The sequence below is a fragment of the Pholis gunnellus genome (assembly GCF_910591455.1).
Source record: "Pholis gunnellus genome assembly, chromosome: 9".
NCBI lineage: Eukaryota > Metazoa > Chordata > Actinopteri > Perciformes > Pholidae > Pholis > Pholis gunnellus.
Genome location: NC_136535.1, coordinates 1,617,162 through 1,641,617, shown reverse-complemented (window position 1 = coordinate 1,641,617; position 24,456 = coordinate 1,617,162). Strand labels below are relative to the sequence as shown.

The 24,456-nt window shown below is 41.9% G+C and overlaps 1 protein-coding gene across 1 annotated transcript in view; it reads right to left on the bottom strand.

Annotated features, from left to right (window-relative positions):
• Positions 1-23,442, bottom strand: part of pipox (pipecolic acid oxidase) — a gene marked incomplete at its 5' end in the record, with an annotated part of 43,060 nt that extends 19,618 nt beyond the window's left edge. Inside the window, 5 exons of the mRNA XM_079166753.1 lie at positions 2,348-2,500; positions 9,936-10,118; positions 18,631-18,844; positions 21,101-21,249; positions 23,332-23,442. Of these exons, the coding sequence (XP_079022879.1) occupies positions 2,348-2,500; positions 9,936-10,118; positions 18,631-18,844; positions 21,101-21,249; positions 23,332-23,442 (810 nt within the window). The remainder of the gene's footprint in view (positions 1-2,347; positions 2,501-9,935; positions 10,119-18,630; positions 18,845-21,100; positions 21,250-23,331) is intronic.
• Between the last annotated feature and the right edge of the window lie 1,014 nt (positions 23,443-24,456).

The following is a 24,456-nucleotide window of genomic DNA, read 5'->3' as shown; positions in this document are numbered from 1 at the left end:
CTAGCGAGCCACACGTCGGCTGTTTACTACAGCTGTATGAACACAAAATAAACTGATTTGGCTGTGATTTAACGGCAATAAACCGACAAAAAGGGACTCCGAAATAACTACGTAATGATGCCGATTTCTACTTGTTTTCTCAATGGAGCTCGGATCGATCGGTGCTAGGCTATGCTAACATTATAGCAGCTCCATCAACACTCACAATAACATCATATAGACGTAAATACGGTAGCGTCTATTCATTGTTTGTACCATATGGTTTACACACACACATGTCTACACATAGTTTGGTCCGGTCTCTCCTGATATGAGGTATCGTAGAGCTCTGGGTGAACATGGCGGCTACAACATTTATTTCCTGATTCAACAGCAGGACTTCACTGATGACATGGGGAGCAAGTCAACACTGATAGGCTATCACGCTGGAGCGTCACGCGATTTTTTCGCAGAAGTTCAAATATTTCAACTTCTGCATTTGGGGCGATTCGGCGTTTTGACGCGTCAATCGCGCCGCGCCAAACGTGCCGCGCCATCGCGTTCATCGCATCTGTACATAGACTTTGTATGTAATCTCGCCGCGTTCATCGCGTTTGGTGTGAACACACCTTAAGACATCACATTCTTTGGTATAGTAAGTCACATCATTGGATATGCAGTGCTCCAGTGTGTGCCTGTATCTTAATTTGATCAAGAGCTGTGTTTACTTCAGGGCACACACAGCATTGGTTTAGATACTAATGTAGAACTAGAAAATTCCAGTTAGAATTCACTCTGTGGGGCTTTTATTTTGAAAGGGTGGGACTGGGTGGGCGAGAGAGGGGGGAGAGGAGACAATCATGTTTGGCACACATACACAGAGATTATTAAATGACAGTCTTCATGACAAGCATTCCAGTTAGAATTCACCCTGTGGGGCTTTTATTTTGAAAGGGTGGGACTGAGTGGGTGAGAGGAGACACAATCATAATGTTTGACAGACATACACAGAGGTTTTTAAATGTCGGGCTTCATCACAAGCATTCTAGTTAGAATTCACTCTGTGGGGCTTTCATTTTGAAAGGGTGGGACTGGGTGGGTGTTGGGGAAAATCTAAATGACTAATTATAATGTGTGCTTACAAAGTCTGGTGTCCTGTGTCCGTGTTGTGTGAACATCCTCTGACATTAAGCGCCACAGCTGTTTAGTCTATCCGAAAGAACACTCAGCACTGCTTGTAATGGTAAATAAAGTTGTAGACGGCGTCAATACTTCATGGCATCTTCTGATTATAAAAGTGACCTTTGTACTAGAACAAATTGTTAAAGTGTCCAGATACTTAGAATATGCTGTATGAAGGCAATTCGTGTGTGTTATGATTTTGTGACATATTGCCTGTGACACTGATGTTTACTTGGTATATATATAAATATACTTTGTATAAATATACGCGATAATAACGCGTTAACTTGCCCAGCACTAGTAAAAACACAAAAGCAGTTGACTTACCAAAGCTGCTGTTAACTTAAAGACAAAGTCCATCCTCCTTTCTTTGTTAATGAAGAGTTTAATGACGCGGTTGTACAGAATATCAGTTCAGTTCAGTTCGAGCCAGAGGTCCTCCTGCGAATGTGTTTGTTGAGTTGTAACTAGATCCATTCAGGTCTCAGCTAAGGTTTTCAAAAGCACCGTAGCTTGTAAGTGTCCCGTTGTGCTATGGTGTCGTTTTGCTGCCTTGCTTAGCCACCTCGGGTTAGCGTAGCGTAGCTCCAAACACCAAGACACTCAGTTGCAAATGAAATGCATTCCCAGCCATAAAATGTGCAACGCTTCTCCGTCGCTGTCAGCCAGAAATACCGTTCATACAAATCCTTTTCCTAGCTGGGTCAGGGCTGCTAGCTGAGTGGTAGGCCGACCCTTTGATATGATGTCCAGCTTTTCTGGAAATGTCCTTCTTGACAAATCCGTTTCTCCTCCTTCAGCCTTCAGCCACCAAGCAACCGCTAAAAATGTCATGTCAATATCATAACTCCTTACATATCTTTCAACTTGAACTCTGACTACTAATACTAACTTCTGCTAGCTGCTTCAGCGTCACTACAGTCAAGCTAGCCCATTGACCAGTCACGCCGCACGTTATTGCTGAGCCAGCTGCACGTTATTGCTGACGTATTTTTTTTTGCCTAGAGACATAGTGGTGAAATCTGATTGGATAAAAGCTCTACTTAAAACAAGCTGCAGTGGAAGCAGCGCTGCAGGCTGGAAGCAGAGCAACAGAGGAAGACAGTAGCTGTGCAACGACAAAATAAGCTTTTTTTTTAATACTTGTAGTGTATTTGGGAAATGAGGGTTCAGTTCTGTGACATACCTTCATTAGGCCCGGGTACTCATTGGACGGGAGGCCGTAGATGTGATATTTGGACTCCTCGCTCTCAGTCAGCAAGAAGCAGGGAAAGCGCTGCTTCACATCATATGTTCCTGGAACCTTCTCTTTCCAGTAGCACACGTTGATCTTCACCACCTATAGTAGTGAAACCAGGAAAACCATTAGTGCCAGCCAAGTCCCAGAGATCTGGCTGTCCCTTAATTAAGACCTAGTGATAGACCATAGTGCAGGGGTATTCAATAAAAATTCCAAAAGGTCCAGATTGAGAAAATCTCCTCAGGCAAAGGTCCGGCACATTACTATAATATCTAACTTGCGCTATTTAGTGGTGCCATATATATATATATATATATATACAATAAGTCAAGTAGTAGTAACAAGGTCTCTGTGTAGTCAACAACTGTCAAATAAATCAAATAAAGAAAGTACACATTCATTATATTTTAACATTATTATTCTCAAATTTTCAAATTTAACTGGATGGATTATAAATAATACATAGAAATACATAAATAAATGTTCTTCTCATTTCAAGTAAAATAATGGCTGGATTAAAGAATAACTGACATAACAGAAAGCTTTTGAAAAATGTGCATCTTAAAATAAAGTACTTCATTTTAGAAAAATCTATTTCACTGAATTGTCCTGCAGCTTTAAATTCAGTTCATTCAGGTGTGAAGTGATGTCAATCAAAAATGCCACAATATTATATTTTTCTCACAAGAGAAATTAGTGAGCATGGACTTTATCTGTAATTATTAAACCACTTGTTTCAGCTCTATTTTCTCTGTTAACATCATTGTTGGTCAGTGAATACATGCGATAGGATTCTGATCATATTGGGCTCTTAAGTTTATTTTCTGTGTCTTCATTTCAGATGTGAGTGGGGACGTTTGCTCCAATTGAGATACTGTTTTTAAACTGCCCGTGGGAAGAATTAACTTCAACGAGTCTATCCATTCTTAGTTAAAGACTCTGGTCTCTCTGGTCTTTGACCATTGTTCCCTTGAAAGAGAATGTCTTGTCAAACGACTTCTCCCGCTGGCGTAAAAGTTTCTGTCACGGTTTAGGCTTTGCCCCCTTTGTGTCTCTGTCTCTGTGTCTCTGTCTCTGCGTCTCTGTCTCTGTAGCTCCGCCCCTGGTCTCCTCCCGGCTCCCGCCTGTGTCTCTGTGTCTGTTTCTTGATTTTCTTCATTCACTACACCTGTGCCCAATCACCTGCCCCTGGGTTTTCCCTCTGTCAACCCCTCTTATTTAAACTCCCCTGCTTCCCTGTTGTTTGGTCGGATCGTTTAGTTGCTTCCCTGTGTGTGCGCTCCATGTTCCAAGTTTGTTCCTGCCACGTCCCAGGGTTTGGACTTGCTCCTTTTGGACTTTGCCTTTTGGACCTTGCCTTTACTTCAGTTTGTATTTTTCGCGCTCCCTGTTGGAGTAGTTTTTGGTTCCTGTTTTTGTGCAAGTAAACAACCTTGCCTTCCACCTTGTCTCCATTGTCTGCGCTTGAGTCTTTGCTCTACCCCTGCACTACATCCCATGACTGCAAGACCCGTTTGAGAGGAGAACTTTGGCAAAGAATCTTCAGGCGAAAGATCCCAGATCAGCCTGACTTCACAATCAGAGAGCAGACTAGCGGGAAAGGGAAGGAGTACATGCAAAGCTTCTCTACTAGCGGTACCAGACAGGTTTGGCTAGCTGGATGCAGTCATGCTAATAACTTATTTAGCTTTTTAAAACAACGGGGACAGATCCAGGACAGACAGTTATGGGAGTGAGGGATGAGGAGGTAAGGAAACATGAGAACACCAGGGCACACATGGAGAACTCTGTCAAGCTACATATTAGACAAAGTGAACATCTTTTCTTCTATATAGTTGTCCTCCGTCTCATTTGCTTAACTTGGTCATGGAGGCATCAACATTTAATTGAGATGGTAAATTAACAGTGAAAACGCATAGCTTATATGTATGTGTTTTATATTATACTGAATTATTATATATTTGTGTATGTGTATATATATGTGTGTGTGTGTGTGTGTGTGTGTGTGTGTGTGTATATATATTTATTTTAATTATACTGAATTCCCTGCGAGGGTGACTAAACTAAGATGTCCTGACGTATTTATCAAAGTGTTATTTACTGTTTTTTTTCGTGTTGGAATAAATGTTAAATATTTAACTGCAAAGTAGTAATGCGTGTTTGATACCTTAATTTCTTTGCATTAAATCATACTGGGATGTTTGCTGAAATGTATTTGTATGGTCCTACCTAGAAAATGTTCCACCAGCCGCCACTGCTAAGAATGTGTTTAATTTGCAACTGAGCTCTTGGTGTTTGGAGCTACGCTATGCTAACCCAGGCAGCTACACGACATGACGTGCACAAGCTACATGCTTTTGAAAACTTTTTGAGAGACCTGAGTGGATTTACAACTCAATGAACACGTTCTCAGGAGGACTCTGGCTGGAACTGACCCGCACCAATGTTCTGAACAACTGCGGTTTTAAACTCTTTGTTAACAAAGAGGAGGATGGACTTTGTCTTAACAGCAGCTGTTGTAAGTGAACTGCTTTAGCGTTACTACTGTGTTCATTTGTCTATCATGTCATTTTTATGAATAATATGAATGTCTCGTGCACTAGTGCTGCTGTGTTGATTTGTCATGTTTGACATTTTATGTTTTCATATAAATATATGTGACTGGTTCTTGTGATTGTGTTAATTACATTGATTCTGACTTGTCCATTAATGACTAAGCATCCTGTCATCGCAGAGTTATTTCGGACATTTGATTCTCTGTTTGAATCAGTAGGGAACAGCTAACTGCTGTTTCCCCGCTAAGCTAGTTAGCTTAGCCTCCCTGAACACACGCGGGGCCTCAGCTGTTTTTGTTATTGTTCCGGGTTCAAAAAGTCACACAGCCCGTTGCCTGTTACATGAGCGCAGTCCACTAAAAACATATTTCCCACAATTTAAGCTTCTGCATTTTCCAAATGCACTAGTATTGTTCGGTTCATAAGCCTCGTACCGAACGGTTTAATACGAATATGTGTATTATTACATCCCTAGAAACAAATAACCGTAGCTCAGGACAGCACAGAAGGCCCAGGTATAAAGTGCACGGCCCGCCACTGGTGTATACTGCATTAGTTTTGATGCACAAAACTCCTTAATTAAAATTCATAGGGTTTCTCAAGCACTAGCTACTGTGTAAACAGCATAGTACTCCAACACATCCTCCAAACAAGAATAATAAAATAATAAATATAGGCTCTTACTACAACTGACAATAGTTGGATGTCAATATGTTTGCTGTAAAGATACCTTTTGTTCAAACTGTCCATTAAAAGACCCAACCTCCTCCCAGTGAGGTTTTATAGTGCTAATGACAGCACAGTGCATGGAGTCGTTCTGTCTGTCCTTTGATTTTCACGACAACCGTTCATCTGATTGACTTCACACTTGGCTGCTATCTTGCTACTATCATTATCAATGGTAGTCACATTGCCATTGCCGATACCATTACTGCTTTTGTTATTGTTATTCTACTATATCCATTTCTGCTGTTATTACTAGAAGTCGTAATTTTACTTACTACTCATTATATGAATAATTTCTGTCATATGCATTTAATGTGTTGTAACTCTGTTATGTTGTTCATTCTGTACTCATGACATCTATCACACTTCTGTCCATCCTGATAGAGGATCCCTCCTTTGTTACTCTCCCTAAGGTTTCTTCCTTTACCGATGTGAGGGTCCCGGGACAGAGGATGTCGTATGTGTACAGATTGTAAAGCCCTCTGATGCAAATTTTTACAAAGAGTATACAAAGATTCAAAAGATTAGAAAAAAACAACCTGCTGAGCCATCATGCAGATGTAACAGTAGCACACATTTCTCTTGCACTATTTACTGTTTAACGGTTGTGCTAAAAATGTTAAATTTGTACGAGGGTGGTGTTACATAAAAGCCGATGAGACCAATCACATCAACACTTGAAGCATGACTATTTGAGAACTGTTGATGTGCATGTTTGGCCCAATCCCAATGTCCCCCCTAAACCCTCAAACCCTGAACCCTCAAGGACTTACTGACGTCACCTGGTAAGTGGTTGAGTGTGAGAGACTGGGAGGGCTTGAGATGGTGTAAATATGAACGGGACAGCACTTTGCTGCAACATACCATGAAAACGACAACAAATATGATGTATAATTGTGGGTATTTATTTTATACTTTGTACTCCCTGATTTAAACGTCTTCCAGACTCTTTCCTCACAAGATGAGAAGTAACTTCATATAATCTATTTACTCGTTTTTGTCAAAACAGCTTCAATGACAAAATCTAATATTTGATGAATAAATAAATAAATATTCTCTGATTTCAAGTTTACTTTTTGTTCCATTTTTAACCCTTAATGTTTCTGTGTAAGTATAATACTCCAGGCTGAACACACGTGAGCCGTCCTCTTTGTTTAACTTTTTTTTTACGTCTCCATGCATCCACTGGTTACCCCGTGTTTAACGTCACATTGCAATGATTTGTGGGTAATTCCCTTAGGCAAAGTCCTGCTGACTTATGTTAAGGGTTCATAAAGGGCTCAAAATGTCTGCCAGAGAGCCCTCAAACACTCTTATGATTTAACAGTGGGACACAACTAAACCCTCATGGACTTCGCGGGAGCGAGCCTCAAAGTCCGTGAGTCTGTAAGGGGGGACATTGGGATTGGGCCCATGATTAGAGATGGCCTCTGTACACACTTGATAATGTGACCCGATTGTGATGCAATACATAGCCTCCTGGAGTGTCCAATGGACAAAGACCATAGATAGCCATTAGATCAAATTGGATGCAAATATGATCATACATTTCCCAGACATTGTCCCCTGAGGTTATTGAATGTTCAAACTAAATGTCATGGTAATCTTGGTAGTTGTTGATTGTGTTTTACCTCAGATATGATAGATAGATTTTTATTAATTATATATTTATTGTACAACTCAATACTACACTTGTTCTCTGCATGAAGCCAGACACTTTAATGAATATACACTGGCACAGAAATGGCAGCTTGTAATAAAACCTCCATAGCACCTACTCAATCCTCATCACTTTTTTCTGTCTCGTAGAAGTGCAATTACCAAAGTAACTCTGCAGTGGTGAAGGGAGAATTGGAATTTAATGAAATGTACACATGGTTGTACAAATGACGTCCATCTGAGGGTGGCAATAATAAGGACACATTGTTCAGGAGCTTTCAATGTAATGAACTAACCGGCCGTGCACTCATTCCCAGGGACCATAAAAATTCAGGCAGAAGTGCTCCGGCGAGTCAACGAGCTCAGAGCCTGTGCTTATTCTACCAGTTCACTCAGGCATGGCATTCCCCAGCCCCCCCAGCCTGCTGCTATCCTGAATAATGCAATTCCAATATCAACTCCAATTCTCCACTCTAACAGCTGTCTGCTTGTTTTCCCATCACCTTCTCTTTTCAGCCCATGTGGCATATTGCGAGATGGAAAAGACTGCATTGCTGACTGAGGCCTCTGAGCTGTTTAAATATGGAGGAGTAATACTTTTGTTTCTGTGGCAAATTCAGATGGGCACTTAAATATGTTTGGGCTTCACCATGTGGTTGGAACAAAAGGAGTTGGGAGTTGGGCCTACATGGTTCATCAGCTTGATTTTGGTTAAAATCACACCAAGCCCCACCAGACAACTATTTAACCCCTAAGCCTATTTTGAGGCCTCTGCTCGAAAATTTCATACCCATACTAAAGAGCTTTTCTCTCTAACAAGGTCAAACATCAAAAATAAAAATTATAAAATATTCGCCTGGGAAAAAAAGCAATTTTATTGTTGATTTGTATTTGAAATAATGCAGCAGTAAGCCTAAAAAACTCCACAATCATAGTACAACATGTCAGTAGTCTCTACATACTGTTTTTACTTTGATAAAGTGAAAGCACAATAAAGAAATAGAGGCTTTTGTATGGAAAGTTCGGCCGAGATCAGGCCAAATTCTCATTTTTGAATGCAGCTGCTCCAGGTCTCCCATGCTAATTTTATATACTATATATTTCACTTGTTTTATCACTAAAACAATAGTTCTATCTATCTAATACAGCAGTTTGGCATCATTTTGAGAGCCTGGGCCCTCTATAAACTTGTAAAACATGGGTCACCCTCGTCTGAGTTCCAGTTTTATAGACTACAATTGAACCTTACAGAGCCTGTGATTGGCGGATTTGCACATGTGATACGTCTAAGAATGCGGAAATGAGTGTAGGATGCAGTGAAATGATTAATTCGGTGATTGACAGAGTGTTAAGCGACTAAAAGTCCAATCTGGTGAGGGGGACCTTCGAGGCTCGGAAAATGATACGTCAAACTGAAAAGACTACCCCTTCCTCATACAAGCATGTAGAAACTCAGTTCTTTCAGAGAACGGCAGACACAGACCGGGAAAAGACGTCACAAAGGATTTATCTGGGATTTTTGCCGACTTTCTTCATGAAAATCATCTCAAAGTGCGGAGCGTTTACAATTTTTGGCAGTGTGGTTTTGTCTTTTTGTGCGGGATTACGCCTGTAACTTTTGGTTAGAAGTGGAGGAATTTAGAAAGCACGATTGGCTTCAGCTTGGAGTGCTCATGCTGTGTGATATGTTCATTGTCTGTGAAAGTCCGGAGCTTTTGGTTGGTATCGGTCCCAGAGTACATAGATCTGTGTCCTTGCAAAAAAATAAGGGAAATTGTGTACAAGTTGGAGTACTTTGTATAACTATATATATATGTATATCTTTTTTAGTGAGTAAAATAGGTTATATGGTCCGTTTTGTCAAAATTTCTTCGTTACATGGGTATATATGTCATAAAAAACACTTTTATGCATTCTCAGAAGTACTTTGTACTACATGTGTACACTCTGTCGCCCCCCCTCTGCGACCAAATTGGGTCCCCCTCGTTACTAGAGGGTTGGTCTCACCTACGTGTCATTCATGGTCTAAACTCAACACTGAAGTCTCATTGGACGAAGGCCATAGGCACCACAGGGGGCTCCCTATGGTGTCACTGAGACTATAAAAATCCACGATAGAAAAACAGTTCCTGTATTTTACTGCGGTGGTGAGGATCTGCCTTGTTTTGAGTGTTCCTTTTTTCTCTTCTTTTCTTTGCCTTTTTGTTTAACTAACCCCCCCACACACACACATATAGGTTTTGCTGCTCATCGTAGCACTTTGTAAAGTGTGCTAAAAACTAAATAATTTTTCATCATCATTATTAGGATATTGCTGCCAAAAATGGTGTGAAGATTAACAGAGAATTCAGAAACCGAGAAACGCGTTGATGTTTAGGATTACATCTACCCTATGTTATAGTTTTGATATGCAGTAAAACAAGTGAAGTGCATGCTTAAGTGCTGCCAATGACACCAAGCTTTTGGTATTACTGACATGTATGTTAACTTCTTGAATGTCTTGAATCCTCTTGAAATTCACACCCGAGTACAATATTGATATTTACGAAGCTATACAAACATTATTTCACGTGGGACACCACGAAATTGATTACCTTGAGTGGCAACTGTAAGCCAGTGTGGGCCAGCAGTCTATTAGCCCAGGGTCCAGCGGTGATCACCACACTCTTGGCTCGATACACACCAGCAGAGGTTGACACTGTCACAACAGGGCCAGGCTTGATGTCAGTTACCTTCTCATTGTCTCTAATGACCCCACCCAACTTCTCAAACTGCCCCTGGGAAAAGAGAACACCACAACATGTGTTACTGAAAATCCTTCACTGAAAATGTTAAGAATTTGTTCAGTTGAAAGAGAGATGATATTGGTTACTGTGAATGTATTTTAACAAAGTCACACTGGTCGGGGAAATGTAGTCTACACAAAGATGTAATTGCAATGCATTTAATGTTTCATAAAAAAAGGGATATATAATATATATATATATATATATATATATATATATATATATACATATATATATATATAACTAAATAGACTTTGTACTGCCAACAAGAAGCCTCCAGGACATTGTAATGGTAGCAGTTCTATACATTCATGTTAATTAACCCTAGTTAGGGTGTGACTAGGACACGACCCGAGATAAAAAATAGTTCAATTTTTGGAATGCTTAAGCGTGTGACAAGGAACCATTAATCAGAGCTGGCAGATTTATTTTTCTTTCTTCCGTAAATAGCAGTCTTTGGTAAAAGAATGGAGGAGAGGTTAATCATTTCAGTTCAGGACTACCCATAGCGTTACTATCCGTGCCACGAATATTTTACTTGCTTCACCCTTGCCCTTTCACAACATCTGGTTGAAAGGTCAGGCAAATTGTCACAGACAAATCAAGCAGTTGAGCTAATGTGAGGAACTTATGCTGCTTGAAATCCATTAATCTTTGTTTAGTTTAGTCAGTGAGACTTACTGCTAAATTACCGCAACCCCTTCAAAGCACCTTGGATAAATTGATGAAAGCAGCATGACTGTACTTTGTTTAGTGATGATTAGCAATCTTAGTTAGCATGCTAATATACTAAATTAAGATGGTGAACATGTACCGAACATTATACCTGTTTAACAGGTTTTCTGGTCAAAGCACTACTGTCTATATAAGTACAGTAAGGCCTCACATAGCGAACATGGCTATACTATACAACTATACTATACTAAACTATTATATATACGATATACTACATTCTATACTTTACTCAGTGGTGGGCCGTCAGGGCCAGCAAGGCCTTCTCTGCTGGGCTAGACAGAATCACAAAGTTATAGCTATTTTGTAATTTCATAATTTTTCATAAATACACTACATCTATTGTAATTCTTTTTCTCATTATCTTATTTTCTCATTGCACAGCTACTGTCTTCCTCAGTTGCTCTGCTTCCAGTGCAGCTTGTTTTAAGTAGAGCTTTTATCCAATCAGATTTCACCTCTGTGTCTCTAGGTAGAAGAGAGGCCCGAGGCCTGCAGACTCACAAGTGAATGGGGACAATATTGTTGATTGTCATAGTCTTCAACCAATCAGATCTTTAGTTTGACATGTTGGGCGTATTCTTTGAAGTGCCAGAGCCTGCTAGCTGGCCTACAAGTACGTGATTGGTCAGTGGGCTAGTGTGACATGTTGGAGTGGTGACAATCCCAATATCTGCTGCCTCTGTGGAGCGGACATTTTAAGCCCTCAAACACATTAAGCCGTATTCAAGAAATACAACTGGGGAGGCTCGGAGGACTTCTTACCTGAACTGAAACGCACGGATGTAGTGAACAACCGTGAGATTAAACTCTTTATTAACAAAGAAAGGAGGATTGACTTTGTCTTTAGTGAACAGCAGCTTTGGTAAGTTAACTGCTTTTGTTTTTACATCTGCAGTAGCTTTACTATGCTTGTTTATATATTATTATTTGTACAACTTGTTTTTATGAATATGGATTTTTGTTTTGTTTTATATGTGATAGGAACCAGTTATGTCCAATGTTGCTCTGGGGACACATTTAGTCAGTGCACAGCAATAAGAAGACACGTGAAGCGGCAGAAGTCTATATACTCCGCGCAAAGTGTTAAAGTTAAAGTGTTAAAGTTAAGTTTAAGTTAAAGTGTTTAAGTGATCATCTTTGAAGATTCATGTGTTTTCAAGTGGACTCATTTTCCCTCTCGGTGTTGCCAGACGAGTAAATCCGTCACTAACAAGAACTATGGGGTTGTGTATTTCCCGGAGGGAGTGATAGGAGAGTTACTACTGTGTTCATTTGTCTATGGTGTATATTGTTCCCTCTGATGTGAATACTATTTGAATGGGTCGTGCTCTTCAGTGTGCGGTGGAATGCGTGTTTTAGCTCCGCAGTTTTTTTAATGCATTGTCCGTTAATGACGCAGCATCCCGTGCGCGTATTCATGTAATGTTATCTGCATTCTACAGTTAGTGTATTTATAGGTGTTGAGCTTAATTTTTATACAAAACAAATAATAACCGTAGCGGTAGCGTTATAATGAGGTTAGGTGGTTCAACTGCAGGACAGCAGTGAAGGCCCAGGTATAAAATGCATGGCCCGCCACTGACTTTACTCTATACTATTGGTATTCTGATGCCAGTAGTTCATAGTGAAATCATTGAATGCACTGATTTACAGTTGCCTCTTAAGTGTACACATAGGTGAACTGCACTTTTTTGTCATAACACAATGCAGAGTTTAGCCAGCCTACATCACTGCATGACTAGATCAAGAATGTTGGGGTTTTTTCGAGCCCCAAACAGACCTGAGTCTGCCCTGCATTCAGTCATGAGGAAAAATCTGCAGTTTGTTTTGAAAGAGAGAGAAAAAGCAGACATTAAGAAACAGGCCACTCTGAGATACTGTAATAAGATGCATCAATTTCCGATATATATTAAGATATGATAGTAAGGCAAGAGGCTATTAAAGAGTCAAGGCATGAGAATGCCCAATCTATCTGTCACTACAAGCTTTCATTTATAATTGACTGCTGCTTCACAAAAAACCAGCTGAACAATTTCTCCAGTCAATTGGCACCTCACTGAAATAACAGAGCAGTGTTTTGTGCTTGACCTGGCAGCCATGGATAAGTCTGTTCTATGTGCTGACAGAGTCCAGTAATGTGAATATATTGCTGAAAGATATTCCTGGTGTGAGCTATTATTACATTAAAACAATAGAAATAGGCATGAAATATGTTCAATTATCCACATCTTGGTATTTTTCAGTCCACAACTTCTTTTGTATGGTACATATTTCTTAATCAAGACACAGCTCTCTGCCATGAACCCTGGAAAAGACATGAAGGTACATTTTAAAGGTTTTATTGAAATATTCTTTTGAATATAGTCGCTAATTTTCTAATTTTGCATTGATAATGCTGGCAGTTTCCCACAAAATGTATTTCAAAGGGATATGTCTTTTAGCATGTGGAGGATGTAGACACTGTGTGCACTTTTATCTTTACCAAGGAGAGAAAGAGCTTACATTTTTTGGAAAAAGTAAGTATTGTTTGAGGTGAATTCACGATAAACACCTCCATGATTAGTCTTAATTAGGGCCCGAGCACCGACAACGTCGGATCCGCGAGGTCCCTATTGTATCTGTAGGAATTATTATTAGGGCCCGAGCACCGACAACGTCGGGTCCGCGAGGTCCCTATTGTATCTGTAGGAATTATTATTAGGGCCCGAGCACCGACAACGTCGGGTCCGCGAGGTCCCTATTGTATCTGTAGGAATTATTATTATTAGGGCCCGAGCACCGACAACGTCGGGTCCGCGAGGTCCCTATTGTATCTGTAGGAATTATTATTATTAGGGCCCGAGCACCGACAACGTCGGGTCCGCGAGGTCCCTATTGTATCTGTAGGAATTATTATTATTAGGGCCCGAGCACCGACAACGTCGGATCCGCGAGGTCCCTATTGTATCTGTAGGAATTATTATTAGGGCCCGAGCACCGACAACGTCGGGTCCGCGAGGTCCCTATTGTATCTGTAGGAATTATTAGGGCCCGAGCACCGACAACGTCGGGTCCGCGAGGTCCCTATTGTATCTGTAGGAATTATTATTAGGGCCCGAGCACCGACAACGTTGGGTCCGCGAGGTCCCTATTGTATCTGTAGGAATTATTATTATTAGGGCCCGAGCACCGACAACGTCGGGTCCGCGAGGTCCCTATTGTATCTGTAGGAATTATTATTATTAGGGCCCGAGCACCGACAACGTCGGGTCCGCGAGGTCCCTATTGTATCTGTAGGAATTATTAGGGCCCGAGCACCAACAACGTCGGGTCCGCGAGGTCCCTATTGTATCTGTAGGAATTATTAGGGCCCGAGCACCAACAACGTCGGGTCCGCGAGGTCCCTATTGTATCTGTAGGAATTATTCTTATTCTCTCCAATGAAAAACCGTTTAAGGGTATCTGACATGTCCCCAACCTCCCCATATTTGGCGAGCATATCAGGACTGCGGGAAATTTTGATATTTTATGGGTCCAATGCTCGAGTATACAAAATTACTCGCTAGCGCCACCTAGATAATGGGAAGGCAAGCCCCGACAGCCCATATGTCCAAATTACTTAAGATTTTACAGACATGAGCAACTGAATGAGTTCTACAAAAAATCCTCTTGGGACCCTAAGCTCCGCCTACCAAAATCTTCCACCATTTTGAATTTTGTAAAAAAAAAAAAAAAAATCACTTCTCCTAGACCCCGTGTCTGATTGGTACCAAATTTGCTGTCAATCATTATTGGATATATATCATCAACAGTTATGAAAAGTTTGTTGATATCTTATTGCATTAAGAATATATGGACCAATGAATTTCATGAGGAATTGGCCTTCTACAGCAATATTTATAACTTCAAAACCATGTGGCTTATCATCACGAAATCTTTAGCATATGTTCACATTGTGTCCTGTAACATACCCTCAAATTTTTATTCCATACAACCTCTAGGGGGCGATGCAGTAATACTCCCATTTCTTTGCATTTTGAGGCATTTTTCATTGTTTTCAGGCATTGTACTTTAACAAACTCCTCCCACAGAATTTATACAATCAACTTCAAATTTGGTCAAGATGATCTAAAGACATTCATGATGAAAAGTTACTGAAATGGTGTACTGACATTGAACGACCTTCGTTTTATGTGGCGCCCATGTCAGGCACATTTCGTGCCGTTCGCCATGAAAGAGGAAGTTGTTGTAACTACTAGGTACTTTATTCAATCTGCCCCAAACTTGTTTTGCATGATGCTGGTCCAGGCCTGAACACATCTCCATGCCAACATTTTCACAAAGTCATAGCGCCACCTACTGGCACAAGGAAATGACAAGTTTTATACTTTGATGTACTTCGACTAGGAAGTTTCCCAGATCACTCTCAAATTTGGTAAGGTAATTTGTAAGACATGATGATGCTTCATCATGAATATTGTGAGTTGTCGTTAAACGCTGTTACCGTGGCAACGCGTCATTCGCCATGAAAAATGAAGCTTATTTTTCTGTGGCTTAGGATGCTCAACAAGCCTTGGAACTTTGCACAGGTGTCATAGGTGATGGAAATAAATATTTCATATGGCTTTTTGGCTTGACACTTTCAAATTGCCTCGATAGCGCCCCCTACAAATATTCAAAAACGCAGCCCCAGCGCTACGTTTGACCTACATGTATGCAATTTGGTAGGCACGTGTATCATATGAAGACTTAAAAAAAAGTGTCGCGCGACCATGCTCTAAAATTAATGGAAAGTCGGCCATTTTGATTTTTGTGTGAATTTTCCCATGCTTTCTAGTCGCTATACTTCAACGAACTCCTCCTAGGGACTTTGTCAGATCCACTTCATATTTGGTCAGTATAATCTAAAGACTGTTGCAATTAAAAGATACATTTTTCTTTACGTTTGCTGGAATGGCAAAGCCGTGGCATGGCGGCCATTTTAAGTGATTCACTGTTAAACAAGCTGATGTAACTCCACTGGACTTGCTCAAATCTGTCCCAAACTTGCCATACTTGATAATAGTCATGGCCTGAGGATGTCTATGAGCCAATTTCCACTTCAAGTCATAGTGCCACCTACTGGCAACAGGAAGACAGCGTTATGTGACACACTGAATTGGATTTACACGATGTGGTCTATACTTGATATAGAGCAACATAATGCATGTTTGCGCGTGTTCTCTAGCGCCACATAGTGGATAAAGGAACTGGTGAAATATTTGCGTTACATAATTTCCAGTGTCACACAGTCCAAGCATTAAAAATAAGTCTACCTTGTGGGCTCGCTGTCTGATGGTCGCAGATATTTATGGCCGCTTCTGCCGGCATCCCGCCAGTACCCCCGACGTGCGGGAGGATGCGAGGGCCCGTACATCGCTGCTTGCAGCTTTAATTAGACTTCAAGTCATAAAGGCAATTTAAAGGAAAACTGCAGCTTATTAAAAAATATATTAATATATATAAGTATATATAAGTTCTTTCAGTTATACATTATACTTACCAAATAGTGGCTGAGATTTCAGAACACCACTTCATTTTGAGGTTTAACTTGAAGTAAGCACACCTGAAATGTTGGTGTTGATCCCTCATTTCACTGGAAAAGTGCACAACTATGGTAGGCACGATAGGTTGTAGCAGGAAGTGGGTCTGGTGGATGTTTACAATAAACAGTTTGGGTAATACTTAAACTCCTTCGCTTGAGGTAGGCACTCCGTCCCCACCTGGAAAGAGCAATCCACCGGTTTCCGGCAGAGCACCATGGCCTCAGATTTGGAGGTGCTAACTCTCATCCCCGCCGCTTCACACTCGGCTGCAAACCGCCCCAGTGAATGCTGGAGGTCACGATCCGAGGAGGCCAACAGGACCACATCATCTGCAAACAGCAGAGAGGTGATCCCGAGACCCCCGAACCTGACGTTCTCCACCCCCCGGCTGCGCCTAGAAATCCTGTCCATGAAAGTCACGAACAGGACCGGTGACAAAGGGCAGCCCTCGCGGAGGCCAACACCCGCCGGGAACGTGTCTGACTTATTGCCGAGAATGCGGACACAGCTCATACTGCAGTCGTACAGAGACCGGATCGCCCGTTTTAACGGGCACCCCCCACAAGAACCCCTGAGGGACCCGGTCGAAAGCCTTCTCCAAGTCCACAAAGCACATGTAGACTGGTTGGGCAAACTCCCAGAACCCCTCCAGTAGTCTTGCGAGGGTAAAGGGCTGGTCCACTGTTCCACGGCCGGGACGGAATCCACACTGCTCCTCTTGAATCCGAGGTTCGACAAACGGTCGGAGCGTCCTTTCCAGCACCCTGGCATAAGCCTTCCCCGGGAGGCTGAGTAGTGTGATACCCCGATAATTCGAGCACACTCTCCGGTCCCCCTTTTTGAAAATGGGAACCACCACCCCGGTCTGCCAGTCCATGGGCACTGATCCTGACCTCCATGCGACACTGAAGAGGCGTGTCAGCCAAGACAGCCCAACAGTGTCCAGCACCTTCAGCATCTCAGGGCGGATCTCATCCAACCGGTGGATTGCTCCCTCCAAGTGGGGACGGAGTGCCTACCTCAAGCGAAGGAGTTTAAGTATCTCGGGGTGTTGTTCACGAGTGAGGGTAAGATGGAGCGGGAGATCGACAGGCGGATCGGTGCGGCTGCAGCAGTAAAGCATGTGCTGCACCGGACCGTCTTGGTGAAGAGAGAGCTGAGCCGGAATCAAAGCTCTCAATTTACTGGTCGGTCTACGTTCTTACCCTCACCTATGGTCACGAACTCTGGGTCGTGACTGAAAGGACAAGGTCGCGGGTACAAGCGGCCGAAATGAGTTTCCTCTGTAGGGTGGCCGGGCTCAGCCTTAGAGATAGGGTAAGGAGCTCGGACATCAGGAGGGAACTTGGAGTCGAGCCGCTACTCCTTCGCGTCGAAAGGAGTCAGCTGAGGTGGTTCGGGCATCTAATTAGGATGCCTCCTGGACGCCTCCCACTGGAGGTTTTCCGGGCACGTCCAACTGGGAGGAGACCCCGGGGAAGACCCAGAACACGCTGGAGGGATTATATCTCCCAGCTGGCCTGGGAACGCCTCGGGATCCCCCAGTATGAGCTGGAAAATGTTGTGGGCGAGAGGGAAGTCTGGGTCAGCCTGCTTGGCCTGCTGCCACCGCGACCCGCGAAAATAAGTTTGAAGCAAAGGAGGACCTGTCACGGGGCATGGTGGAGGACTCAAGCGCAGACCAGGCAGAGTAGTGTGAAGAAAGTAATTTTAATGAACAAAATAATCCAAGCAGACCTACAGGACACGGCAGGGGATCCACGGAATAGACAAGAGACGAGGGAGGAAATTCCAGCAGGACAGGGACAGGGACAGGGACAGGGAAGACAGACGGGAAAACCGGGAACAGGATAAGCCGAACGGGCGGGTAGACAATACAAGGATCTGGCAAGGAGTGACTGATGGGCAGGAGCTTATGAAGAGGGAAGAACAGGTGAGAAGAGTTGTGCTGATGAGGGGGAAGTGCTTGATTACTGATCAGCGGCAGGTGAAGGGAATTAGGCTGAGGGAGTAACTGACAGGTAGAGTGGAGTAACACAGACACCCAGAACACAGAGGCAAAGCCTAATCGTGACAGGACCCCACTTTGTCTCGTCCTCGGACGTCCCCATCATGTTCTATGGGGACATGATTGGCTTTTACTTATGACATCAGTTACAGAAGATAACATAGCTAATGCTCTATCAGCAGTATCTGTGCGGTACCTGTACAGTCTTGAGTGCACGGTCAGCATACAGAACTCCAGCGGTTATGTCCACCACCGCACCATCTCCCACAGCCAGGTTGACATTGGGGATGTGTTGGGAGAAGTTGTCACGGTTCAGGATCGCCATAGGAACCTTGTTTTTCTGCAGGTTGTTCTTATACAGCTGGTAACTCTGACTGTCCTCTGGTCCCATCACCAGGAGCCCTGTTTGTCTGACGGGAGATCAACGGAGATGAAGGTAGCATCTTAGTAAGAAATGGTCAAGACGCATGGAAGCCTACACAAATCACCAACTGTAAAACATTATTAGTACTAATGCTAAAGGACATTTAAATCCAGGGGACATCATAGTATTATTAGAATAACCGAACAGGGCAATGACTACAAGAGGTCAACTTCGCACTGGTTGGATAAAGGATTGTAAGCACAGCCAAAATAATGGTAATATCCTCTCTGCATAGAAAAATGGCATGCAAAACTTGGCAACAAAGGTCTAGCTTCACACATCATCATTCTGATATCTGTTTGTATTTATTTTAAAACAATCACAATCGTCTTTGGCGGCACTAGGCACAGGATGCAGTGACATTGCCCTTACAAAATAAATAGCGGGGGCTAGGGTTGGAAGGTACTAAAGGTATAGCAAGTAAATCGGTGTGAATTTGACCTAAGGTATGAATTTTGACTATAGCACGCTGACCAGTAGAGCCTATATGCATCAATCAGCCACTTATTGAAACAGGCCAGCTTTCAGCTAATCACCCATGGCGACTTGTACATTTCCTATTATTTGCAGGTCACATTTACACAAATGTGCCACTACTATGTAATAGTTTTGCTTCTGCACACAGCGGCATAGTCAATAACGTCACAGCCATTCACACACACTAGTCACATGTTGACGATTTTGACAATTCTCTGTCAAAATCAGCAGGGGGAGGCGGCTAAAAACAGCTGTTTGCGACTTGCATCTCTCTCTCGTTGGCAGTCCCTTCTCTTACCTTTTGTCAGTGGATCGCTACAATGGAGGGGTATGGAATTAAGCCAAAAGATGTGACTATATCAGTTCTTAGTTGCGGACACCCCTACAGAACAGTTGGTCAACGTTTGAAGCAGGAAGTCGGTCTGTAAACTGTTATGGATCACACAAAATAAGGGTAATACATTTGCTATTTGCCTCATTTTTCTCTTCCAAATTAATTTAGCTAGCTGTTATTCAGACCTGAAATTGCACTGCACTCAATAAAAGAAAAAAGCAAGTATCTGCATGGTTACAAGAAAATATGCCATTGAAATATGAAATACAATCAAATGAAGTCAGTTGGAAGAAATGGGAATAAACCTTTAAAATGATCGAAGCATTGACATTTGACTGGACATCATATGACCAGTGGACAGCAATACAGCAAGTCACAGCAGCTCCAGTGTGAATTTATTGAGTCCCAGAGTGAGAGGTTGTGAAACATAGGGTCTGATTCAGTAATCTGCCTGATAGATGGCTGACTCGCCCTTTGCCAGCAGTGTTTTCTAAAGGCTGCTCCGACATCTGTCAGCAGCCATAAGGCACAGACAACCCCAGCGAAAAGCTTCAGCCATTCATCAGAAAATGTTATGACTATGTCTCCCTGTGTGCTTGTGTGTTTACGAGTGTGTGACGGAGGAAGGAAAAGCCACGCGTCAAGTGTTGGATCGTAAATATGATACCTCATCTAGTCCAACCTGTCAGACTTGGTGATTGGTGGCACTGGTTCAGCTGCTGGATGTGCACACATGTTGCCATGTATGTGGAGAAAATAAAAAGGTTTTAGCTTTGCCCTATTCCTTTTACGATGGCTCCATCTGTCCCGGAGGCAACGGCAGTAGCGGGAGGCATTGCTCACACCAGCTTCGCCTGGACATTTCTCATGGTGATGCACACCTTTTTTTCAAGCCCAAGGGCACAGGTGGCCTTCAGATGTGGACCCATCAGTCATGAGCTGCAGACGGGTGCACAGGGGACGGGGAGGCACACTGTGTTTCTAGGGAACATAATGTGGGCGTGGCTTGGTACCATGAACTATTACCCTGACGGAAGAATAATGAATGTGTTATTCAGCTCTCTGGTACTGAGTACAAACAGAGAGAATATGGCCACAAAAGTTAAAGTGCTGCAGGAGGGTTGTTCACAGTTTGATGCCACTGTCATATTTATAAACACACAAATTCCTCTCCGCTCTGCATATGAAAATCAGAGGTTTAGTGAGATGAAAAAAGCCCCTGTTCCACATTTAAAAGCATGAGAGCTGTCATGGGGTGATTCAGTGATGCCGGAGGTAATGAGAAAGTCATGCATTTATGGCTCCCGTAGATTGAGTTGCTGCTTTTGTGCGTACATAGCACCTTGAATGTGACAAATCCCTGTGTTCTGGCAAAGCTTTTGTTGTGTTCCGTTTAATGGTTTTCTCTCTGTGTTTCTGCTGACTGCTTACCTGTACAGTTTGACACCCGCCTCCCGCTCCAGCTGGGCCCACAGCTCGTAGGACTCCTCCATCATGTGGGTGTAGAAGTCCTGCTCGTAGGCCTTGCGGATGATGCGGGTCTGGCCATGGGAGCTCCCTCGGGTGTGGGGCAGGACGAACTGGAAGGGTGAACATAATATCACTCGGTTCAAACTAAATTACTTTGATTTGGGAATAACATCCACAAATGGCCAAAGGTATGTGGACATCTAAACATTTTACCCACATGAGACAGTTCACAGTTCAATGTAACCTCACACAATGGTTGGTATGATATCTCAAGAAAAGATCATTATATATATATAAATGGATGAATAATGTACATCTAAATATGTTCTTGGACCCGAGCGAGCCCCATTTGGGGTTAAGAGTGAGATTTTTAACTGAAGAGAGCGTCGTAGAAAGCAAAGTTCATAAAGAAATTTAAAAAAGAAATTACATTTTTTTTTTTTTTTTTATCGAAAAAAGTCTCCTTAATGTAATCACGTTAACCATTTTACACACTGCAAACACCATTATAAATTATTCTACTAACTAACTAAGAAGATTCGCCACAATATCATGCATTTTACGCCACAGCCGGCAAGACAACAACTCAGAGAATGCTTCGTTAATCTCGGGCATAGCGTCTAACCCGGCATATCACACTGCTAACAACATTAGCATTCCACACAGAGTTCAACGGTACCGTCCAAATTACTCTCCGTCAAAGCGTTCAGGAGTTACAGCCAACAAGCGACAGAAAGCACAACTCCCACACTGCGAAAATATTATAACTGTATCATATCTTGAGTCGGTTTTGAGGGCCAAAACAGTGAAATCCGCAATTATTCCTTATTAGTAATGTGTTCGTCTGCTAAGTAGGTACGTCTGGAACTTAAAATGGAGTTTCTCCGTTCATCTGAGCCAAAATGGTGGTCAGAATGCCCGCGGCGAATCATACACGGGGCTTGGGGCTTGGGGCTTGGGGGCTGACCGCTGCACGGTTTTGGAGTTTTATTGGCTGAAAATTCTGTCAATCACTTCATGAAACACACGAGTGTGTTCGTTTTGAGCACCTGGTTGTAACGAGTGGTGTCATGACAAGATCCGCCCAGCAGAGCCTGAGCAAGGGCTCCAGACAAACAGACAGTGACATCCAGGAGAGATATGACAGGTCAAAATGGGTCAAAAGGGGTCAGAATTATGCCAAAATGATGCCAAACAGCTCTGTTAGGATAGATTGTACAATATGAGTGATAATTAAAGTGAAATATAATGAAATATATAATTATAAAGTATATAAAAGTAAAATGGAACAGCTACAAATTCTGGTTCGAAAATGAGAATTTGGCATGTTTTTTTTTAGATAAACACCTATAACTGGGGTTTGCTTCAATTTATTTACACCAAATCTTTTTGTGAGGCACCTGCACCCTTTGTGCTATGAATTGGGAATGTTTTTAGGCTAGCCAGGGCCTCATTTAATGAATGACAGTGCTTTTTCTTCAGACGAACTTGGGAATTTTCCCTGTTTGCTGTGTTTGCTGTGTTCAGCTACTATTAACCAGTAACATATACACAATATTTACTCAACTCATCAAATCTCACAATCCCTAGTGTTATTCAAGCATCAACATTTTTAAAATAGACCTTATAGTTACAGAATTGTAGTCTCTTTTTTTTTTCGAGAAAAGGCCTAAAAAAAGGCTTAGGGTCCAAGAGGTTTTAATCATTTGCTTACACTTTATAAATGATCTTATTAATCATCTACAACTCCTTAATAATTGGTTTGTAATATATAACACTTCATTTACAAATGAATCCATCATTTATAAAGTATGAAAACACAATAATGAAACACATAATAGACAAGCTTAATAATCAAGAATAAAACATTTATAACTGTTATGAATTGTATACTAATGAGTGTTAATGTAGGAACAATGCTTTACAAATGATGAATTAAGTGTTGACTCATACTTAACTAATGCTTCATAGTGTTATAAAATGTTAGCCACTAATGTTCTGACTTTGACCACCACGTTAAACGGAAGATTTCAGTACAGAAAAAGCACTTCTGAGTAGGATAGGTATAAGACTACTTCCCCGAATAAATGATTATGTCATTCATGTGCATGCACAAAACTTCTCTCATGCAGCCCCTTAGCTGAGATCGTTAAAAACAAATGTTATGGAACAAAGTTTCGTGTGTGACACACCTGCTCCAGCAGCAGAGTCTTCTGCTTCTTTTCTGCCAGCTGATAGGCCGTGAAGGAGCCCTGGACTCCGGCCCCGATCACTATACAATCATACTCCCCGTTGGTCGACATCCTGCCCTCATTTAGCACTGACGCAGCATGCACATTCATAAGGTCCTTCTCAGTATGCGGGAACGCCCATTTCACGTGATGGGGAGGCGCAGAAAGTTTGCTGTTTGTGCCCTGAGTATTTCCTGCTAGGGGCTCAGAATGTGCGCCACAGAACAAGCCCCATCAGGGAAAAGCCTTAGTTTAGGGCGAGATTACACATTTCTGAGGTCCGGTCTGCGCTAGTGTGAGAGGAAATGTGATTGGTAAGGAGCATGACAGGAAACGAGTACCTGACAGTCCCCCAAAAGGGCCAAGAATACCTTTTTTAAATAGGTCTCAAGTCGAACTTTGTAGTGTAAAAAAACACAACTTCTGTTTATGGAGGACCAGGTGTCATTCGTGTTGTCTTTGGGCCTGTTGCTCTATGTTTATACTGGACTCATTTATCGAGTCAAAGTTATTCAAATATTATTTTCCCGATGTAAACAAGTGGTTTATAAGCAGGGAAATCAACTTTATTTGTATTTAATTATAATAATGTGTATCTAATAATAATAATAGAAATAATAAAAATGAAACAGAAAAGTTTTTTAAAAGTTTGAAATAAAAATAAATTTATAGTATGACTATAATAAACGGCCTAAGTTGTATAAAAGATAAACATTTAAATATCAAATAAGTATATAGTCATAGAATGGTCGTTTTAATAATGTTTTAAATGTACACAATATTGAACGATTACACTTCTCAGGAGCTACAGTATTTGAGGTGGAGAGAACGATAAAGATTGAACGAAGCTACAAAAGTTGAAAAGCATTTTATAAAGGCTGTGACAGCTAGGCTGTATTTAACTGTCCAAACGTGGAACACTAAAACAAAATGTTGTGGCATGAAACCAGTCAAGATTTTAGCTTTATTAATTTAATCAATATTTTGTTTCACTGTCAAAGAAATCCAATAGTTGTGTTTGACAAGCAAGACCCTTAAGACGAAGTGTAACGTTACTACATAATCGGTGGGAAACTGATTTATGTG